Consider the following 18,562-nt stretch of genomic DNA (forward strand, 5'->3'; position numbering starts at 1 on the left):
CAAATTTTGTATCTTTTCACTGAGGAATTTTTGTTAGGACATTATGAATGAAAGTGATGTAGAAATCTATAACGAGACATGTATATATTTATCCTGCAACTGCCACCGCATTGTCGGAATACAACCACCGTATATATTTTTGCTGTATACGGCAGTGACGGAAAACAGCTGTATTTTGGAATCTTAGCACGTGCGTCAGTTCGACTGACCTACTTCAAAGTGAAACTACGTTTAAAAGGCGAACATATTTCTGTCATTTTTGACACCGTTTCACTTCAAAATGATTATTTTTGATGATTATTTTTATGACTGTTGCAGGATAAATAGAATACATGGTCAGTGTCTTAAAATATAAGCTGTATTTTTGGCTCGGGACAGAAAGACAAAAGTGGCTCGACAAGGCTCGCCAAGGCTCGCCACTTTTGTTTTTCTTTACCCTCGCCAAAATACAGCTTATACAATGTATTTTAAGACACTGACCATGTATTCTCTATGTACGTCCCTGATATGAAATCTCAGCATTAGTCCATCCAGAGACCTATATAGGTCTCTGGTCCATCTGTTGTATTCAACTATCCAGCAATTAAAGTCACTCGTCGATATTTTTTAACAACGTCTGTAAATTCCAAATATTTTAAATTCTATTTTTCGTTAACATAGAGCAGAAACATTTATTTTGGTCTGAAGAACTAACACAGCTAAATGTAACTGTTTTCCTGAGTAAATAACAAATGCAATGGATACTTTCTATATTCGAGAATAAAGACTAGAGTCTTGAGATTTGGAAAATAAAAAATGTACATTCCTACTTGAATTATAATGACGTAAGATTCCAGTGTAAAAAGGTCAGAATTCCCTAGGTGGGGGTTCCCCAGTGCATAGTAAAATGTCAGGGCTACTGCCTATGGAGTACATGTGTGCTCTTATTTGCCATCAAACCTATACAATAATATCACTTAACAAGTAGAAAATTCTTCAAACTTTATTTTGATATATTAATTTTACATCATATAAATTTAAAATGAGCAAAAGAAAGGATGGAGTCACTAGTAATAACATATTGTAAAAAATTTAGTTGTGTGAGCCCTGAAACCGGTTCCGGAAGCGTGATAAATAATCACAATTCGAAGTCACATGATTGTCACGTGATGATTAGAGTCTCGTGACTGTGAGTACAAACTGCAAACAGAAGAGTACAAACTGCAAACAGAGGAGACAAATTATCAAGGCTGTTGATAAAAACTCAATAGGTGAGTTATAACAGATAAACATAATGCACGTTATCAAGTTACAAACAAATATTGACAAACGATCACGACGATAACTAAATAAGTTCAAAGATATGGTGTTAGTTTCGTTTTACATCCGGGACCGACACTGGGGTACATGTCAGCCATTGTTAGGTTCCTACTAACTTCTAGGGGTTTATTTTGATAAAGTGATAAGATGTCACTTGTAAACTGTCAGCTGTAAGCAGCATATTTTTTGTTTTTGTTTTTTTAAATTTTATTGTTGAGCATAAAACACCACATTGTCCTTAATTTAAAACTAAAGCAACACACATCATAATTATCTGACATAACAAATAAAAAAGATTACCTCGTTTTGATATCGAACTAATAAATATATAATAACAATCTATATGTGCACTATGATCCGCTTCGGATTATTCTCTATCGCTATAATCATCAAAATGTATGTCGGGGTAACTTTAAAGAAGAAGAATGTTGTCCTATTAACATCTGTGGCCATTTAAGGATGGCCTCCCTAGTGTGCAAGATGCATGCGTGCGTGTTTTGGGAGGCTGCTTGTGTTTGCCTCTATGTTTACAGTGATGAGGTTCAGGGATCGCTACCCTACTCCTATAACATAAGAGGCCGCTAGTCGGCTCTTTTTCTATCGGATATTATTTTGCCGACTGCGACCTCTTATTTCCGAAGCACTAATTCTTTGATGCAGTTTCCGCCCGAAATCCAGGCGCAACGAAATATGCTTGAAAAAAACACTTAAGTGGTTGACAGGTCATTACAACGATGTCTATGCATCATGTATGCAATATATATCCCATATGTATGTCACAGACACAAGTATATACCAGGTAGTAGAATCCGGTATAGAACACACAAAATACATGCCCATGTCGTTGTAGCACTTTTCTAGTCGTTTTTAAAAATGACTGCCTAAAGGACATAGGACATCGGTTCTAATCCATTTTTGTATTAACCGGCAAATCACATGGTATTTTTACTTTCACTACCAGCAGTACTGTCTGCTTGATCTCTGCTTCGCTTCGGAAGATGAAAACTTCATAATTTGTGTGTTTGCTACGAAACTATTCTCATTTAATCATGGGATTATGGAAAGAAATATATATTGGACCCTGTTGATCATTTAAATGTAAGTTGATCACACGCTATGTTTTTTCATATACAAACTTTGAAAATGTCATCGTCATCGGGAAAATCAGCTATGGGCAGTTAGAGGTTACACGGCGCCTGTCAAAAGTATCTCGCCGTCTAAAACCTCTACTAACATTGTTGGAGTAGGAACTACCCCTGAAATCGTGACAGTCTCGATTTTCCAAGACTTTTTTTTCTCCCTTTGTATTATACAATTGAGTGTGCCCTATATAAAACATCAAAATTTTGGTCTCTGGTATTTTTTTGAATTGAACAATATCTGTTTTTTGGGGGTTTTTTTTGCTGTTTTCAACTAATTTTTCACCTGTTTTTTTGGCAGGTATAAAAGCCAAGAAATTTATCAAAAATGAAAACTGCTCAAACATATTTATGATAAAAGAAAGCAGTGCAGTTTTCAATAAAATACATGCAGTATATATATCGAAAGATTTCTCGAAGCTCGTCTCAAGAGTTTTGATTTTGCTCCCTTAGAAAGGCTCGCAGAAATGAAACTTCTAGACTTGTTTCATAAAATCTCATGTGAAATGAAAGTTCATTTAAGATCTTATATATTTCCTATTATTTCACTGTGAAATGTAATTATATCATTACTTGGCTCCAAAGATATATATGCTCAGTACAATGGGTTCATAGAACCCAATATGATAAAGTCTGCAGAATTCTTTATTTGATATTATTTATTTTTACTTGCAAATTTCTGACTCTTCACATTCATGGTCAGGGACAGCTCTCTAGTACAGTGTATATGCAATAAATAAGTGTACACTTATTTATTGCAAATACTAGAACTGTCACTGACCATGAATGTAAAAAAATCAGAAATTTGCAAGTAAAACCATGTACATGTACAGGGAGAAGTTTGCATGTGAAGTCTGAGTAGGAAAAAATCATTTACATACCTATGTAGTGAAACTAACCCAGAGTCTTGGGTAAAAGGACTGAAGATTATATTAGTAGATGCTCAGTGAGATGAGGTCTTTATCATGTTTCAATTAGCGAATTAAACACATCGTCTTTTCCTGAAAATAGGTATAGGTGTGTTTATAAGATGGAATACAGTATAGACTTTGTAAAGGTAAACAGATTTCATTGTTATAGTAAAGGTAGACAGATTTCATTGTTATAGTAAAGGTAAACAGATTTCATTGTTATAGTAAAGGTAGACAGATTTCATTGTTATAGTAAAGGTAACACATTTCATTGTTATAGTAAAGGTAACACATTTCATTGTTATAGTAAAGGTAACAGATTTCATTGTTATAGTAAAGGTAGACACATTTCATTGTTATAGTAAAGGTAACACATTTCATTATTATAGTAAAGGTAGACAGATTTCATTGTTATAGTAAAGGTAGACACATTTCATTGTTATAGTAAAGGTAGACACATTTCATTGTTATAGTAAAGGTAGACACATTTCATTGTTATAGTAAAGGTAGACACATTTCATTGTTATAGTAAAGGTAAACAGATTTCATTGTTATAGTAAAGGTACACACATTTCATTGTTATAGTAAAGGTAACACATTTCATTGTTATAGTAAAGGTAAACAGATTTCATTGTTATAGTAAATATAAAAGTAAACAGATTTCATTGTTATAGTAAATATAAAGGTAAACAGATTTCATTGTTATAGTAAAGGTACACACATTTCATTGTTATTGTATATAAAGGTAAACAGATTTCATTGTTATAGTAAAGGTAAACACATTTCATTGTTATAGTAAAGGTAGACACATTTCATTGTTATAGTAAAGGTAGACACATTTCATTGTTATAGTAAAGGTAAACAGATTTCATTGTTATAGTAAAGGTAACACATTTTATTGTTATAGTAAAGGTAAACAGATTTCATTGTTATAGTAAAGGTAACACATTTCATTGTTATAGTAAAGGTAGACACATTTGATTGTTATAGTAAAGGTAAAGTTACTACTAAACAGATTTCATTGTTATAGTAAAGGTAAACACATTTCATTGTTATAGTAAAGGTAGACACATTTTATTGTTATAGTAAAGGTAACACATTTCATTGTTATAGTAAAGGTAACACATTTTATTGTTATAGTAAAGGTAGACACATTTCATTGTTATAGTAAAGGTAAACACATTTCATTGTTATAGTAAAGGTACACACATTTCATTGTTATAGTAAAGGTAAACACATTTCATTGTTATAGTAAAGGTACACACATTTCATTGTTATAGTAAAGGTACATTGTACACACATTTCATTGTTATAGTAAAGGTAACACATTTCATTGTTAGGTAGACACATTTCAATGCTTTAGTAACCTTTGTTTGTTTGTTTGTTTGTTTGTTTTTGTTTAACGTTCTATTAACAGCCAGGGTTATTTAAGGATGTGCCAGGTTTTGGAGGTGGAGGAAAGACGGAGTACCCGGAGAAAAACCACCACCGGCCTACTGCAGTACCTGGTAACTGCGCAACGTAGGTTTCGAACTCGCAACTCAAGAGGTGAAGGGCTAGTGTTTAAGTGTCGAGACATCTTAACCACTCGGCCACTGCGGCCACTGCGGCCCCCTTAGTAATCTAGATCTGTGACCAATTTAAACAGTATACTCTGTAATTATGTGTGATCTTTTCTTCTTACAGTATGGAGACTCTAGTGATTCTGTGTGTTATGTTAACGATCGGAATAGCGGAACGTCTTCATCCTGTCCGACCTGGATCCCGGGAATACCTGGAGCGAGAATGGGATATGCTCATTAACAAAGTGAACTTTGTCAACACTACCTGGCAGGTAAACTTCCATGACTGCTTTGTAGATCCTGAACGGACTGAGAAGTTTTATGAGAAGGTTTACTGTTCTGTTATACATTATCCAAGTAAACAATATAGTGACGAAACCTTATAACAGATTGTTTTACTTGACTAGTTGGTCAAACACGTCAAACAAATAATACTTAACAAACTTGATTATATATATTAATTAGTCGGAACAGCTAGTAATCAGTCAACTCTTAACTAGACAGTAAAATTATGAATAATAAATATAGTATCATTGTCCTGCAATATTCTTATTCTTTGACTAATGTGAACTTTGCGTTTGATTGGTTAAAAAAACTTCCTCATTCGGGATTTCCCGAATACCAGGATTCATGGTAGTTTGCCAGCAGGTCCCTGGGATGACTGGCTATACATTAATATTTCCTCACATAAATGATCTTCATCTACTTCCAACTTCACATTTCTAGGCAGGAGACAATTTCCTCCGTATTGAAAAACATGAGCGTCTTGCCTATGTTAAAAAACTCTGTGGTGCGTTGGAGACACCCAAACATTTAAAACTACCCCAGAGACCACCTCTGAAGGCTGTCAGTTTGCCGGAGAGTTTTGATGCACGCAAGGAATGGTCTGGTTGTCCTACCATCCATGAAATCCGAGACCAAGGAGACTGTGGATCATGCTGGGTAAGCAAGTTTTGTAACTCTGATTTCAAACAAAACCAAATATTTTATTGAGACTATGTATTAGAAAGCAAGTAAGGGTTAGATTGTAAGGTAGTGGTGAACGATAAGCTTTAACATATTGCGATAGTTGTGTTCTTGATAGCAATACATTGATAGCGTATTTTCAAGTCAATAACCATCACAATATCTTGCTCAACTATATCAATTGTTGACAATAGTTTTTTTTCTGTACAAAAATGCTACATCAAGATCTTTCATTGAATCTGCTGTCTACATTAAGCATAAATTTGTTATCATGAAAGCGTCTTTGGTATCACAATCAGGGATAAGTCTGAATACAAGAACGACACAATGTACTTAAAATGGAAATAATTCTAAGAACAAGTTGCCACATTGAAAAAAGTACTTTAAAGGTATATATCATGATGATATGTTATAATTGTAATTATTTATGTCAATTTGATCTAGTTAAACTCTCAAATTTTATGTTTTTTAAAGTAGTACCATTCAAGGTCTGTGTTTTAGACCTGCCCTTCAATTGATCTTAGAGGGGTAGTCAGAAATAACCCAATTTGGAAATACATCTCTGTAGTGAATGTAGCCGCAGTTTTGAAATTGTACTGAATAAAAAGCGAAAGCAGCCATATAGCAGCATTTTTGGAAACTGAAATTAAAGTACCCATGATTGTATTGTGTTATGGTGAGCCATCAACGTTTTGAGTCAACATCACATTAGAAGGACATCAAACTTCAGTAAAATGTTCAAAGGGAAAAATCTAAAAATCACCAATGAACTGGTTGTAAAACACATGAAAATTTATGGTAAAATTCTATTACATGTAACCTTAGAATTCAGAGACAAAATCCTATTGTCTCATTAACATTTGACATTTGGGGGGGGGGGGGGGTCAGGGTCAGGGTCAGGTGGGGGTGGTAAAGTGGGGGATGGTCAGATGGCATAGTGGAATCACACTAGCCTTTTGCCTAGGCCATCAGGGCTCGATTCCTGGGTCAGACATGAAAAGGTAGATGGGTCACCTGTCCAATAACAGGGTCATCTTGTAGGACTCCGGTTTATTTCTACAGTAAGATCCTTTGCCTTCTTTCAACTGGACCAGCAAGATTGATTAATTTAAGTTGGTATAACTTCATATTTTGATGGATTTTGAGTATAAGTAAAAGCTCCTTCAGTATTTTCAGCTCACTTGGTCTGAAAGTCTGTACTGTATTCTGTCATCTGTTCGTCAACTCACTCAATTGATATCTCATACTTACTGCGAGTTAAACTTGGGATGAGACATAATTCTTCAAAGATCAAGTGTTTACGTTTCAGGCCTTCGGAGCTGTGGAAGCCTTTTCAGACCGAATTTGTATCCATTCTAATGGCACGGAAAATGCTCACATCTCCGCTGAGGATCTGCTCTCCTGTTGTTATACCTGTGGTATGGGGTATGTATTTGCAAGTATCACTAGGTCAAAGGTCAAGGCCAATAACAGTAGTAGAAAAAGTCATGAATTTCTTTATGGTTTCAAGTAAACCCTTGTACACTGTACTGGATCTGTGACATGATGAGAACACAGGTGAGAATACAGGTGAGAGAATACAGGTGAGAGAATACAGGTGATAACAGAGATGAGAACAGGTGAGAACACGGATATAAATATAGGTACAAATTGTACGCTGCTGTATCGTTAGGTTGAGTTTAACACCTGGTCAGCCACCACAGGTCACCTGGTGGGAGATGGTCATGCAGAATGTTGTGTACGGGATGTATTGGTGTTGTGGTTAGTTAGGTTGAGTTTAACACCTGGTCGGCCACCACAGGTCACCTGGTGGGAGATGGTCATGCAGAATGTTGTGTACGGGATGTATTGGTGTTGTGGTTAGTTAGGTTGAGTTTAACACCTGGTCAGCCACCACAGGTCACCTGGTAGGAGATGGTCATGCAGAATGTTGTGTACGGGATGTATTGGTGTTGTGGTTAGTAGTATCTGGATAACCCGTTCTAGTTTCATAACACACAAATCAGTCCCTAGCTACACCATCATGGAATGAAAAAAAAGGGTTGTCCGTTTTTAGGTAAGCTGAGCAAAACTCAGCCACTTTTTCCAACCCGGCTATGTCAGTCGTCATTCATCGTTAGTTATTATTTTCACATTTTTGACTTCTTCTAAAAAAAATCCTGAATTATTTTTGATGAAATTTTGCAGAAACCTTTCTTTGCTGATGATCTACCAAAATTTTAAATTATATGGTCCCTACCATACATAGGCCTGAGGGGTGTGGCAAAAAGAGGACAAATTGACTGATATTTCAAAAATCTTCTTCTCAAGACCCAGATAGTGGCAGAATGAAATACTCTTCATGGATGGAAAGTTCTTAAGATGCTTTATCAAAATTGTAAATTTGATGGTCCCTGGGGTTTCTCATTCCCCCCTGGGGAGGAGCTAAATTGTATTATTTAAGGATTAACATCAATTATTTTTTCTGTTATACAGTCATAACAGAAAAAACTGGAGTGTACTCTAAATAAACCGCGAAGCGGTTTATGAAGAGAGTACACTCCAGTTTTTTTATGTTATGACTGTATAACAGAAAAAATAATTAATGTTAATTCTTATAATTTAATTTCGTCTTATACACACCAAGATATTTCACTTTCTTTGACGAACTCTTTTCTGTGATAAATTATTACGCAACGTCATCAGCCAATCAAAAATGACGTTACATTGCGCAACGTCAAAAATTTTGTTATGGAGGTATAACAAAATTATTTCAGCCAATGAAAATGCGTGTTTCATACAAAATTAAATTATAGTTTATTAAGGAAACTAACATTTTCATTGGAAATTGGTTACAGATTTTTCAGGACTAACTTTTCTCAATCACATGTCATCAGAGTCCAATTTAAGGCCTTGCTATGGGGTCAAAAGTAGGTAAAAAACAAAATGTCAAATTGAGTATCTTTTTCATCCCATATTAGGGAATATGATCCACTGAAACAGAATGTGCAAGTTTTATGATTATCAGATGAAAAATAAAATATGTCACTTAAAAAAAAACAAGCAAAGTTTTCCTACCAAAATTCAAAAATCACCCAAAATTGCACATAAAAGGTTTCTGCTCCTTTATCTATACACATGATCAGGCTTGATTTTTGGCAAATTGATAACATGTGGTTAGCTACAAATGCTTTGCTTTTCTTTGACCTTAACCTTCATTTAAGGTCACAGGACCAAATGATGAACAAATCTAAAATTCTTTCACAATGGTTTATTTGGATCACATTTAAAAAAAAAAAAAAAAAAAAAACCTGCTCTTATGAAGGTGTGTGCAATGTTTCAAGGTCAAGTCATCAAAAATTACACAGATATGGCTCTTGCCATTGCTGGCTGCAAAACGTTTGCAAATAGTTGACCTTGACCATCAAAGTTCAAGGTCACAGTAATCAAATGACTAGTCGAAGAACAGAAGTGAAGAGAAACATAAAGGAAAAGCTTCAGATCGATAACATTTTCTGGATAAAATTGGCTGGAATTTCAAAAATCTTCTGAATACCCAAATTTGTAGAATCAAAGAATGAATGGGTCCTGGTTTAGCCTTGTGAAATTCCATGCCACCTTGATTGTAAGAGGTCAAGGGAACCATGTGTATCTACCATACATATAGTAAAGGACACCTCATTCTACTCCCAGCACAACCTCTGCTATATGAAGGGACAGAGTATCATTCTGGCCCAACATATTTAATTGCAGTCCCTTTGAGATAGCAGTGAATAAGATAAGATAGCCACTCTGTACCTAGATATTAAGCTGATGGACTAGAAAAGAGGAAAGTATTTACTTAAATGTTCATAACTTCAGAAGACTGTCCCTGTGTCCTGTGCACACTGCTGTATAGATGCAGGGTTGCCCGTCCCTGTGTCCTGTGCACACTGCTGTATAGATGCAGGGTTGCCCGTCCCTGTGTCCTGTGTACACTGCTGTATAGATGCAGGATTGCCTGTCCCTGTGTCCTGTGTACACTGCTGTATAGATGCAGGATTGCCTGTCCCTGTGTCCTGTGTACACTGCTGTATAGATGCAGGGTTGCCTGTCCCTGTGTCCTGTGTACACTGCTGTATAGATGCAGGGTTGCCTGTCCCTGTGTCCTGTGTACACTGCTGTATAGATGCAGGATTGCCACCCTCTTGAGATGCCAAAGTTGGAGATCTCCCACAAAGGGATTGTTTAAAGTGGGAGATTTAGGGTGGCGACATTTTAATGACATAAAATTGGGGTTTTTTGCAGTGATTTTCATCATAAAGAACCCTATATTGTACATGTGTTATTAGTCTAACAGGATAAAGAATTAAATATTTTATAAATACACATCTAGATACCATATGGTAAGTGATATTAAGAAAAAAGTGATTTTTGGCTTTTATTTATTATGATCAGTATATAAATTATCACCTTGAAATATATGTGTAAATTCAAGCAATTGAGAAATGCTTATTCAAACAATGACCCAAAGCAGTGACACATACATGTATCAGTAACTGCTTAATTGCTGTAAAATAAACAAATTTTATGATTTTTATTACCAACTTAAAAGTATTGAGGCAGGACATGGTTCTTGAGTTGTACCTTGAAATATGGTTCACGTTTTATATTCTCCTAAAGCTTGGGACTTAGTCCCAGGGTCAGAACAGCTCTGTTACATATAGAGCACCTCACATAGATCTACTGAGAAGCATCCTTGGGAGTATTTAAGACAGAATCCTGACCTCAAAATGAGGAAATCATAATAATATGATAAATAAGAGTATTTTGTGGTTATTTTCCAATTGTACATGTTGGTGATAGTGGCCTTTTAGGCCTTTTATTACTCTATAAAGATGTAGAGTAGTTGTAATAAAGCTCTATGATTGTTGACAGATGTGATGGAGGGTTTCTTGGAGCGGCTTGGTCTTACTTCAAGAGAGTGGGAGTGGTGTCCGGCGGTCAGTATGGCTCTCACCAGGTGAGTGAACATAATGTTATTAAAGGTCACTTTATACTTAATTTCAAACATGTAGGATACATTTCACAGACTTGATGACGGAGAAATCCCAAACTGGGGCTAAGCCTTTTGCTGAACTGCAAAAACCTTATTGCAGAGGAGAAAGACTACTTTAAAAGTTTATGTTTTGTGACTACTGTGTAGATTGTGTATCTCAAAAAATGTCTAGATTTATAAGGTCAACGTCATATCTATAGGTAAGACATCAGTAGGTCAAAGGTCAATGCCATATCTATAGATAAGACATCAGTAGGTCAAAGGTCAATGCCATATCTATAGATGACATCAGTAGGTCAAAGGTCAATGTCATATAGATAAGACATCAGTAGGTCAAAGGTCAATGTCATAGGTAAGACATCAGTAGGTCAAAGGTCCATGCCATATAGGTAAGACATCAGTAGGTCAAAGGTCAATGCCATAGAGGTAAGACATCAGTAGGTCAAAGGTCAATGTCATATAGGTAAGACATCAGTACATGTAGGTCAAAGGTCCATGTCATAGGTAAGACATCAGTAGGTAAAAGGTCAATGCCATAGAGGTAAGACATCAGTAGGTCATAGTTGTTACCTAGCTTTACCTACAAGTCTGATTCCTGTTTGAAGTAGCAGTTCATTAAAAAGTGTTACTACATTTTATACCAACATTTCATAGGTCTTCATGTTATGACAATAGAAATATCAGGTATCATTTCCAGGTACATATTTATCTAAGTAGGTCGTAGCCAGTGGATCAAAGGTCAAAACTTTCTATTGTAATGGCTGTTACTATTGTATTGTACATATATAGGAGTCAAAGATTTCAAAAATTAATTTGGGGAAAACCTTTACTGTAATGTATACTTTAGTGGTAATCTGACTTTAGTGGTAATCTGACTTTAGTGGTAATCTGGTAATCTGACTTTAGTGGTAATCTGACTTTAGTGGTAATCTTACTTAGTGGTAATCTTACTATAGTGTTTTTCACACTGGAAGCATTCCCCTGAATTATGATTGAACTAATTGTAGTTTATCCATCCCATCCCATCCCATCCAATCCCATCCTTTCATCCATCTTTAATCCCTCTTTCCATCGAAGGAGTTTTGCAGGGTTCTAAAAGTGACAGGATGATAATGTTTTCCATTGAAATTCTTTTAGGAGCAATCCTTATTGTTGTGTAAGATTTTAAGTTTCCTAGGATTCAAATTTGTATTCGGGCCCATTTCTATCAAAATCCGAGATAAATACATTACACATTTACTGTATTTTGTTCCCAGGGTTGTCGTCCATATTCTATTGAGCCATGTGAACACCATGTACCAGGCAAACTTTTGCCATGCAACAAAGATATTAAACCAACACCGAAGTGTAACGAGAAATGTGAATCAAACTACCAAGTGTCCTACAACAGCGACAAGCATTATGGTACGAGTAACACTATATTTTCTGTAAAAAAATATAACTTTACAGTCTATATTATTATACACTAAAATAGTACCATGTACATTTCATATCTATATTAAGATTAGTATTATTGGCTATGGCTTTATTGTGTTGAGTCCGGTGAAGAGGATTGTGCAAATTCGTGAGTTTTGAAATGTGTGACTCTTCGCTGTGATCATATGTAGAACATTCCTTTTACACATGTTATTGGTGTGCTGTAAAAATTATCAACTCGTGGACTATTTGTAACTTCGTGTTTATACATAGTGTGCATGCTGGAACTATATACCAATACAGTATTATAATAGGTCTCTGGCTGGATTAGCATTGTATATAAAATATTGTTAATATAATTGATACCATTTAACTAATAAGCAGCTATTTGAAACTTATAGTTACTCTTGTAAAAATAAATTGAGTACGGCTGATGCCCCCTCTAGGTGACTCATTCTCGAACATTTATTAATATTGCTGATCCACATGAAATTGTGTGTTCTTAAATTAATATTTACATTTACACTGCAGCCGCACTATATAGCTTTACCAAGCTTACTTGGAAGTTATGAGTCCATAACTTCCAAATCTTTATGATGTCATTATTATAATGACGTCATAATTGTCACGCCGGCGATAACGAAAGATGGCTGTTGAAAGGCTGTTCCGTCTTTGACGAAAGTAATTTGTTCATTCATTATCAGAGTAAAATTCCTGGATATAGTCTTTCAAATTCGTTGTCAAATGTAAAATAAGCACTAGCGCTTCATGTTGAATTTGCCTTTGTCCAGTTGGCATTCATCAGCCCATAACTTCCAAATGAAAGCAGTTCAATGCATTGATACACATACAAATTTTAGCTCCAGTCTAATACTAAATAAAATATAGTATGAAGGCTAGTATTTTTATGAGTACATTTATGTTAAATATTTAATTATGTTACTACACAGAAATTGGATGTTACACAATTTGACACATTTTTGGAATTACATATAGTCTGTGAAATTGAAGAAAGGTATGCATATTGCTTTTGATCAAGGGAAAGATAATTAGGTTTAAAAATGAGAGTGCTGCCCTTAAAAACAAAACTCTGCTAGGGAATGTTACCATTTATTTACCTAATTCTGAACTGAACCTAATGCAACCCCAACCTCCCTTTTTGCCACCATAGAAAATGTTTTTAGACTTAAAGCTCATTACTTTGGGCATGTGCAGTCAGGTTACAATATACATAGCAAAGCCCAAGGAAATTGTGGACAAAAAAAAAATCTTTTTTCAAACCCTCTACTGTATGAATCATGTTTTTACTGATTTTTTTTTTCTTCTTTTTTACAACCCATGACAGTTTTTTTTTTGTTTATTTACAGAGATTATGCAAACCACTGGACACACGTTTTGTAAAAATTGAAATGTACAAATAATTGAGAAATCTTGAAAAATTCTTGCACTGCTTTACTTTATGAACCCATAGAATGTTTTCCCGTAGGCTTTCCAAGTGATGTTTTTCTTCTTCATCCACAGCGCTAATTATTATATATTTTCTTTCTATGGCTTCATAGAAGTAAAACAGCGCAAGAATTTTAATATGTACAGAGTAATCCCTAGTTAATTACCCTTAGGGGCCCCGTAAGAATTGCAGGTAGATTGTATTACCGAGTGGATTTCTTTCCAATAGTTACATTTGTGTACGAATGGAAACAAACGCTAACACCTACCTAGGTGATTTATTTCATCCATGATGTAATAAGAACAATACTGATAACAAGTACAAATGAAATTATGATAATAGAAGTTGTACAGAACAAAAATATCATGCCTCAACATTATTCAGTAGGTAAATCTAGATCTAGGCCAAGTCTCGGCAAACTCGTTCACAAATTCTTCATTGTTGTCGTAATCGTTTGAAAAGGTCACATCTGTTATTTTGCTGTCCTAACATTAATTCTCCATTTTTTTCATTCATTCATTCACTGTTTCCGTTTGGTATGGGATCTGGTACCTAGTTAAAATATCTGCTAACTTCTTATAATGTTTACAAATTTCAGTCATTAGACAGGGCTGCATTTGCAAATATGTATACAAGTCAAAGTGTATAGAGACGGCTTGCTCATTTGCATTTAAATCGTATGGTTAAACGATTACGATCCACCTTAAAATTACACTGTAATTAAAAAGACGCATTGAAAACATAAACTTGTATCAATATATGGCCAGTGTAGTTTATAAGGTCGTACATGCCATACTGGCAGGAGACCAATAAGGGAGATTGATGATTATTTTAAGGGAGTTTTGCCTGAAATAAGGGAGATTTGTGCGCGACATGAATATCAACATTTTTACTCAATTTTAAAGCAACCAACTAATTTTAAAAGTGATAAGGAATATTTATATTTATTTTGGATATTAATCATATTGTATATGCAAACAACAAAAAGTTGTATAACGTAAAAAAATGCAATAAGTATACATTCAGATTCTGATGATATGAAATTATTTTTTTATTTTTCTTATGTAACACAAAAAGTTTCACAGCTTTATGCATATTACATAACAGCATTTAAAAAGGGTACTGAAGTATACCATGAAATAATTTGTAAAATGATGAAAAAAATCAACAAACTTGCCTGAATTGTGCCTTTAAACCTCATTAGATTTAGGTCATTGGAATAGGTAAAAGAGGTCAAGATTCACAATTGTGTACACAATATATCTCATGAACCCTTTGACAGAATTAGTTCATTTCACACCGTAATATCATAGCATTAAATTTTAGACCTGATTAGAGTTTGTGATTATTGGTCAAGTAAGTGTCAATGGCTGCCTTTCACCCCGTTCACAGCTGGTATGTATCTAATGAATCAAGGACAGATTTATCGGTGTGAGCCCTCGCTCATTTTGCTTTCATTATTTCAGGAAACAGTTCGTATTCTGTATCCGGTGATGTATCTGACATCCAGACAGAGATTATTACCAACGGGCCTGTAGAGGGAGCTTTTACTGTGTATGCAGACTTCCCTACATACAAGAGCGGTGAGTAACCACATTGTAAGCACCATAACACAGATACACTACCCTGCTAACAAGCTGTAGTTGAGACATAACAGAGGCCTTACAAATGATAGTTTCTACTCCTGCTTAGCACTCAACATATTGGGAGTGAGATGACTGGTTCCCAAAGGGACAGGATGACCTGTTGCCATCGTGTTTTGTCCATCATCGTCCACCATGTGATGTCCGTGTGCTTTTTGTAAACTTCTTCTCAAGTTCAATTAGTGGGATTCAGCTCAAACTTGCCTGAAATGATCTGGAGATTATCCTGACTTTGGGATTGGTCCAGAATCAAAGATGGCCACCAAATATACCCTCTTCCCTAGTGTAAAAATTAAATACCACATACTTTTAATACCATATTTATCCTCAAATAAGCTCCCTCCCTTTGTGTAAAAGTTATAAACCATATTTACCCTCAAATAAGCCCCCTACCCTAGTGTAAAAGTTTAGTTTCATATTTATCCTCAAATAAGCCCCCTCCCCTAATGTAAAAGTTTAGTACCATAATTATCCTCAAAAAGTCCCCTCCCCTAGTGTAAAGTGGAGTATAAAAGTTTGGAGACAGCTTGCTTGTGATCCAATTTATGCTTACTATTTTAAAATTTATGACTCTGCAAAAGTAAAGAAGGGGTATATTTGTGGATATATACCGTAATTCTCAGAACTTAATACATTTGTGTCAAGAATGTTTTGTCACTTTTGCATTAAACAGGATATCTTTCATAATCAGTTCCATTGATATATTATGTATAATATTAATAGGGGTATATCAGCACAAGACTGGATCTGAACTGGGAGGTCACGCCATCAGGATCCTCGGCTGGGGTGTAGAAGGAGGTGTGGACTACTGGCTCGTGGCTAACTCCTGGAACTCCGATTGGGGAGACAATGGTATGTATGGCTTGTAGTGTTATCATTGATAACCTGTCAGCTCCATCGATCTCATGAAAAACAATTTTGAATGGGAACTGCTTTATCTCCCTCCCGATTTACCAGATTAGGGTGTATAGTAATTACTTGGTGGGTCCATACTGGTGTTTATGCATCTGTGTAAAGTTTATGTACAGTGTGAACAAGATATCTGATGAACCTCAGACAGATTTAGTTAATATATGAATTTTAACACTGAAAATGAGGGCAACCATGACATAAAATAATTTTCAATTCTTGTGAACAAAACTGATAATTTACATATGTCATCAGTATTTCAAATCTTATAATTAAATTTGACTATTTAATACTGCCTATCATTAAATTATCTTTTTGGTTTGATAGGATACTTCAAAATCAAGAGAGGAACAGATGAGTGTGGTATTGAATCCCAAATTTCAGCAGGTCTTCCTAAAGTCAAACAAGGAGTGAAGGGAGGCTACTATTAGACGTGCCAGCTTGGTGAAGGGAGACTACTCCTAGACGTGACAGTTTAGTGAAGGGAGACAACTCCTAGACGTGACAGTTTAGTGAAGGGAGACAACTCCTAGACGTGACAGTTTAGTGAAGGGAGACAACTCCTAGACGTGACAGCTTAGTGAAAGGGAGACTACTGCTACATTTTTGTAGACCTGACTGCTTAGTGAAGGGAGACGACTCTTAAACATGACAGATTAGTGAAGGGAGACGACTCTTAAACATGACAGATTAGTGAAGGGAGACTACTCTTAGACCCGACAGCTTAGGGAAGGGAGACAACTCCTATACATGACAACTTAGTGAAGGGAGACGACTCCTAGACATAACAACTTATTGAAAGGAGGGTCATGCTAGCATGTCAAAGATATTTCTGTGAGACAGGACGTCATTAACTCCATAATCCATGTCAGTATGTCATATGATTTAGGCTTTGATTGACATGAAGATGAAAAATTCTTGACAAAATATAAACTTTACTAAATTTGAAAGTAGGATAGAAATGTCAGTCTGCTTGATGTATGTGTTCATACATTTAAAAAAAATTGCTACTCAAAAAATATTTATCCACAATAATGGCTGAATTTAGCAAACACAGAAGTGTGAATGAAGTTTTCATACTGAAATCCTTTGAAGGTGTTATATTGTGATTTATATACATATTCTTAATTTTTAACATATATTATATATTACAGCATGTTTTTCCATTTAATTTTGTCTGCACCAGCACTGTTAAGATTTTCGTTTCCTTATTTTTTGTTTGGATCTGACTTACATTTACATTACAGAAGATCTGACTTCAGATTTATATATACAAATATAAAGACCATTGGTAACAGTCCATTCAGTAAAACTTGTTCCACTAGAGACCCACCTTGTCCAAAATTTTGTGAAAGGGTATTTTGTTCCAATCACATTCCAGGCTTAAAATATGTATATTATTTCATTCCAGACTTATTCTGCGGTGGCCGAGTGTTTAAGGTGTCCCAACACTTTATCACTAGCCCTCCACCTCTGGGTTGCGAGTCCTACCTACGTGGGGCAGTTGCCAGGTACTGACCGTAGGCCGGTGGTTTTTCTGGGGGTACTCCGGCTTTCCTCCACCTCCAAAACCTGGCACGTCCTTAAATGACCCTGGCTGTCAATAGGACGTTAAACAAAACAAACCAAACCAAATATTCTGCTAAATATTTTTTTATGTGGCCTTTTTTAACCAATACCGTATATACGAGGTACTGGAAAATTTTCAACAAGACAGATAAAAAAGATATGTTTATTTGTAGACCACAAAACGGGAGAATTTGTACAAACACTAGACTAAAATATTTAAGTTCAGAGAAGTCTCCATCAATTATATATTGACTGGGAATGTGTAGATTTACATGAGGGGTAAATTTTGCCTACAAAAATTTCCCCACACATTGTTTTATGTGTGTGGTATTTATGGAACACATGCAAAAGAAAAAATATATTGACCTATTGTCAACATCATGTCATTTAAAAAATGTAATTTTAGATCAAATCAGGATAATTTGCTGACTTTTTCATTCTGAAAGAACAAAAATACTGATATTTATAAGAAGGTCAGAAATCCCTACAGGTTACACATATAATGCTGAAAAATAATTCAACCACATTGTTTTGAAGTACTCATAAAATGCGTGTTATCAACATTATCAGTTATTAAAAGTGCTACATAATTTTGTGTCATCATTTTGTCTCATTGTTTTGCTTTATGTGATTTTCACGACCATTAAAAACATATATTTTCTTTGATGAATGTTGTCTTTTTAT

At 35.2% G+C, this 18,562-nt stretch overlaps 1 protein-coding gene across 1 annotated transcript; it reads left to right on the forward strand.

Annotated features, from left to right (window-relative positions):
• The first annotated feature begins 1,149 nt into the window (after positions 1-1,149).
• Positions 1,150-18,544, forward strand: LOC117316151 (cathepsin B-like). The gene is made up of 9 exons (XM_033870660.1): positions 1,150-1,250; positions 5,036-5,183; positions 5,638-5,853; positions 7,187-7,302; positions 10,774-10,858; positions 12,151-12,298; positions 15,224-15,340; positions 16,124-16,252; positions 16,637-18,544. The coding sequence occupies exons 2-9, from the start codon at positions 5,037-5,039 to the stop codon at positions 16,738-16,740; spliced, it is 1,062 nt and encodes a 353-aa protein (XP_033726551.1). The 5' UTR covers positions 1,150-1,250; position 5,036; the 3' UTR covers positions 16,741-18,544.
• Positions 18,545-18,562: the final 18 nt, after the last annotated feature.

Source organism: Pecten maximus, chromosome 18, assembly GCF_902652985.1.
Source record: "Pecten maximus chromosome 18, xPecMax1.1, whole genome shotgun sequence".
Taxonomy (NCBI): domain Eukaryota; kingdom Metazoa; phylum Mollusca; class Bivalvia; order Pectinida; family Pectinidae; genus Pecten; species Pecten maximus.

Excerpts from the sequence above, each read along its gene's own strand:
- LOC117316151 (XM_033870660.1), top strand. The coding sequence starts at position 5,037 with ATGGAGACTCTAGTGATTCTGTGTGTTATGTTAACGATCGGAATAGCG. Across the intron at positions 5,184-5,637 it reads TTGTCAACACTACCTGGCAG|GCAGGAGACAATTTCCTCCG; the intron begins GTAAACTTCCAT and ends TCACATTTCTAG. Across the intron at positions 12,299-15,223 it reads CAACAGCGACAAGCATTATG|GAAACAGTTCGTATTCTGTA; the intron begins GTACGAGTAACA and ends TCATTATTTCAG.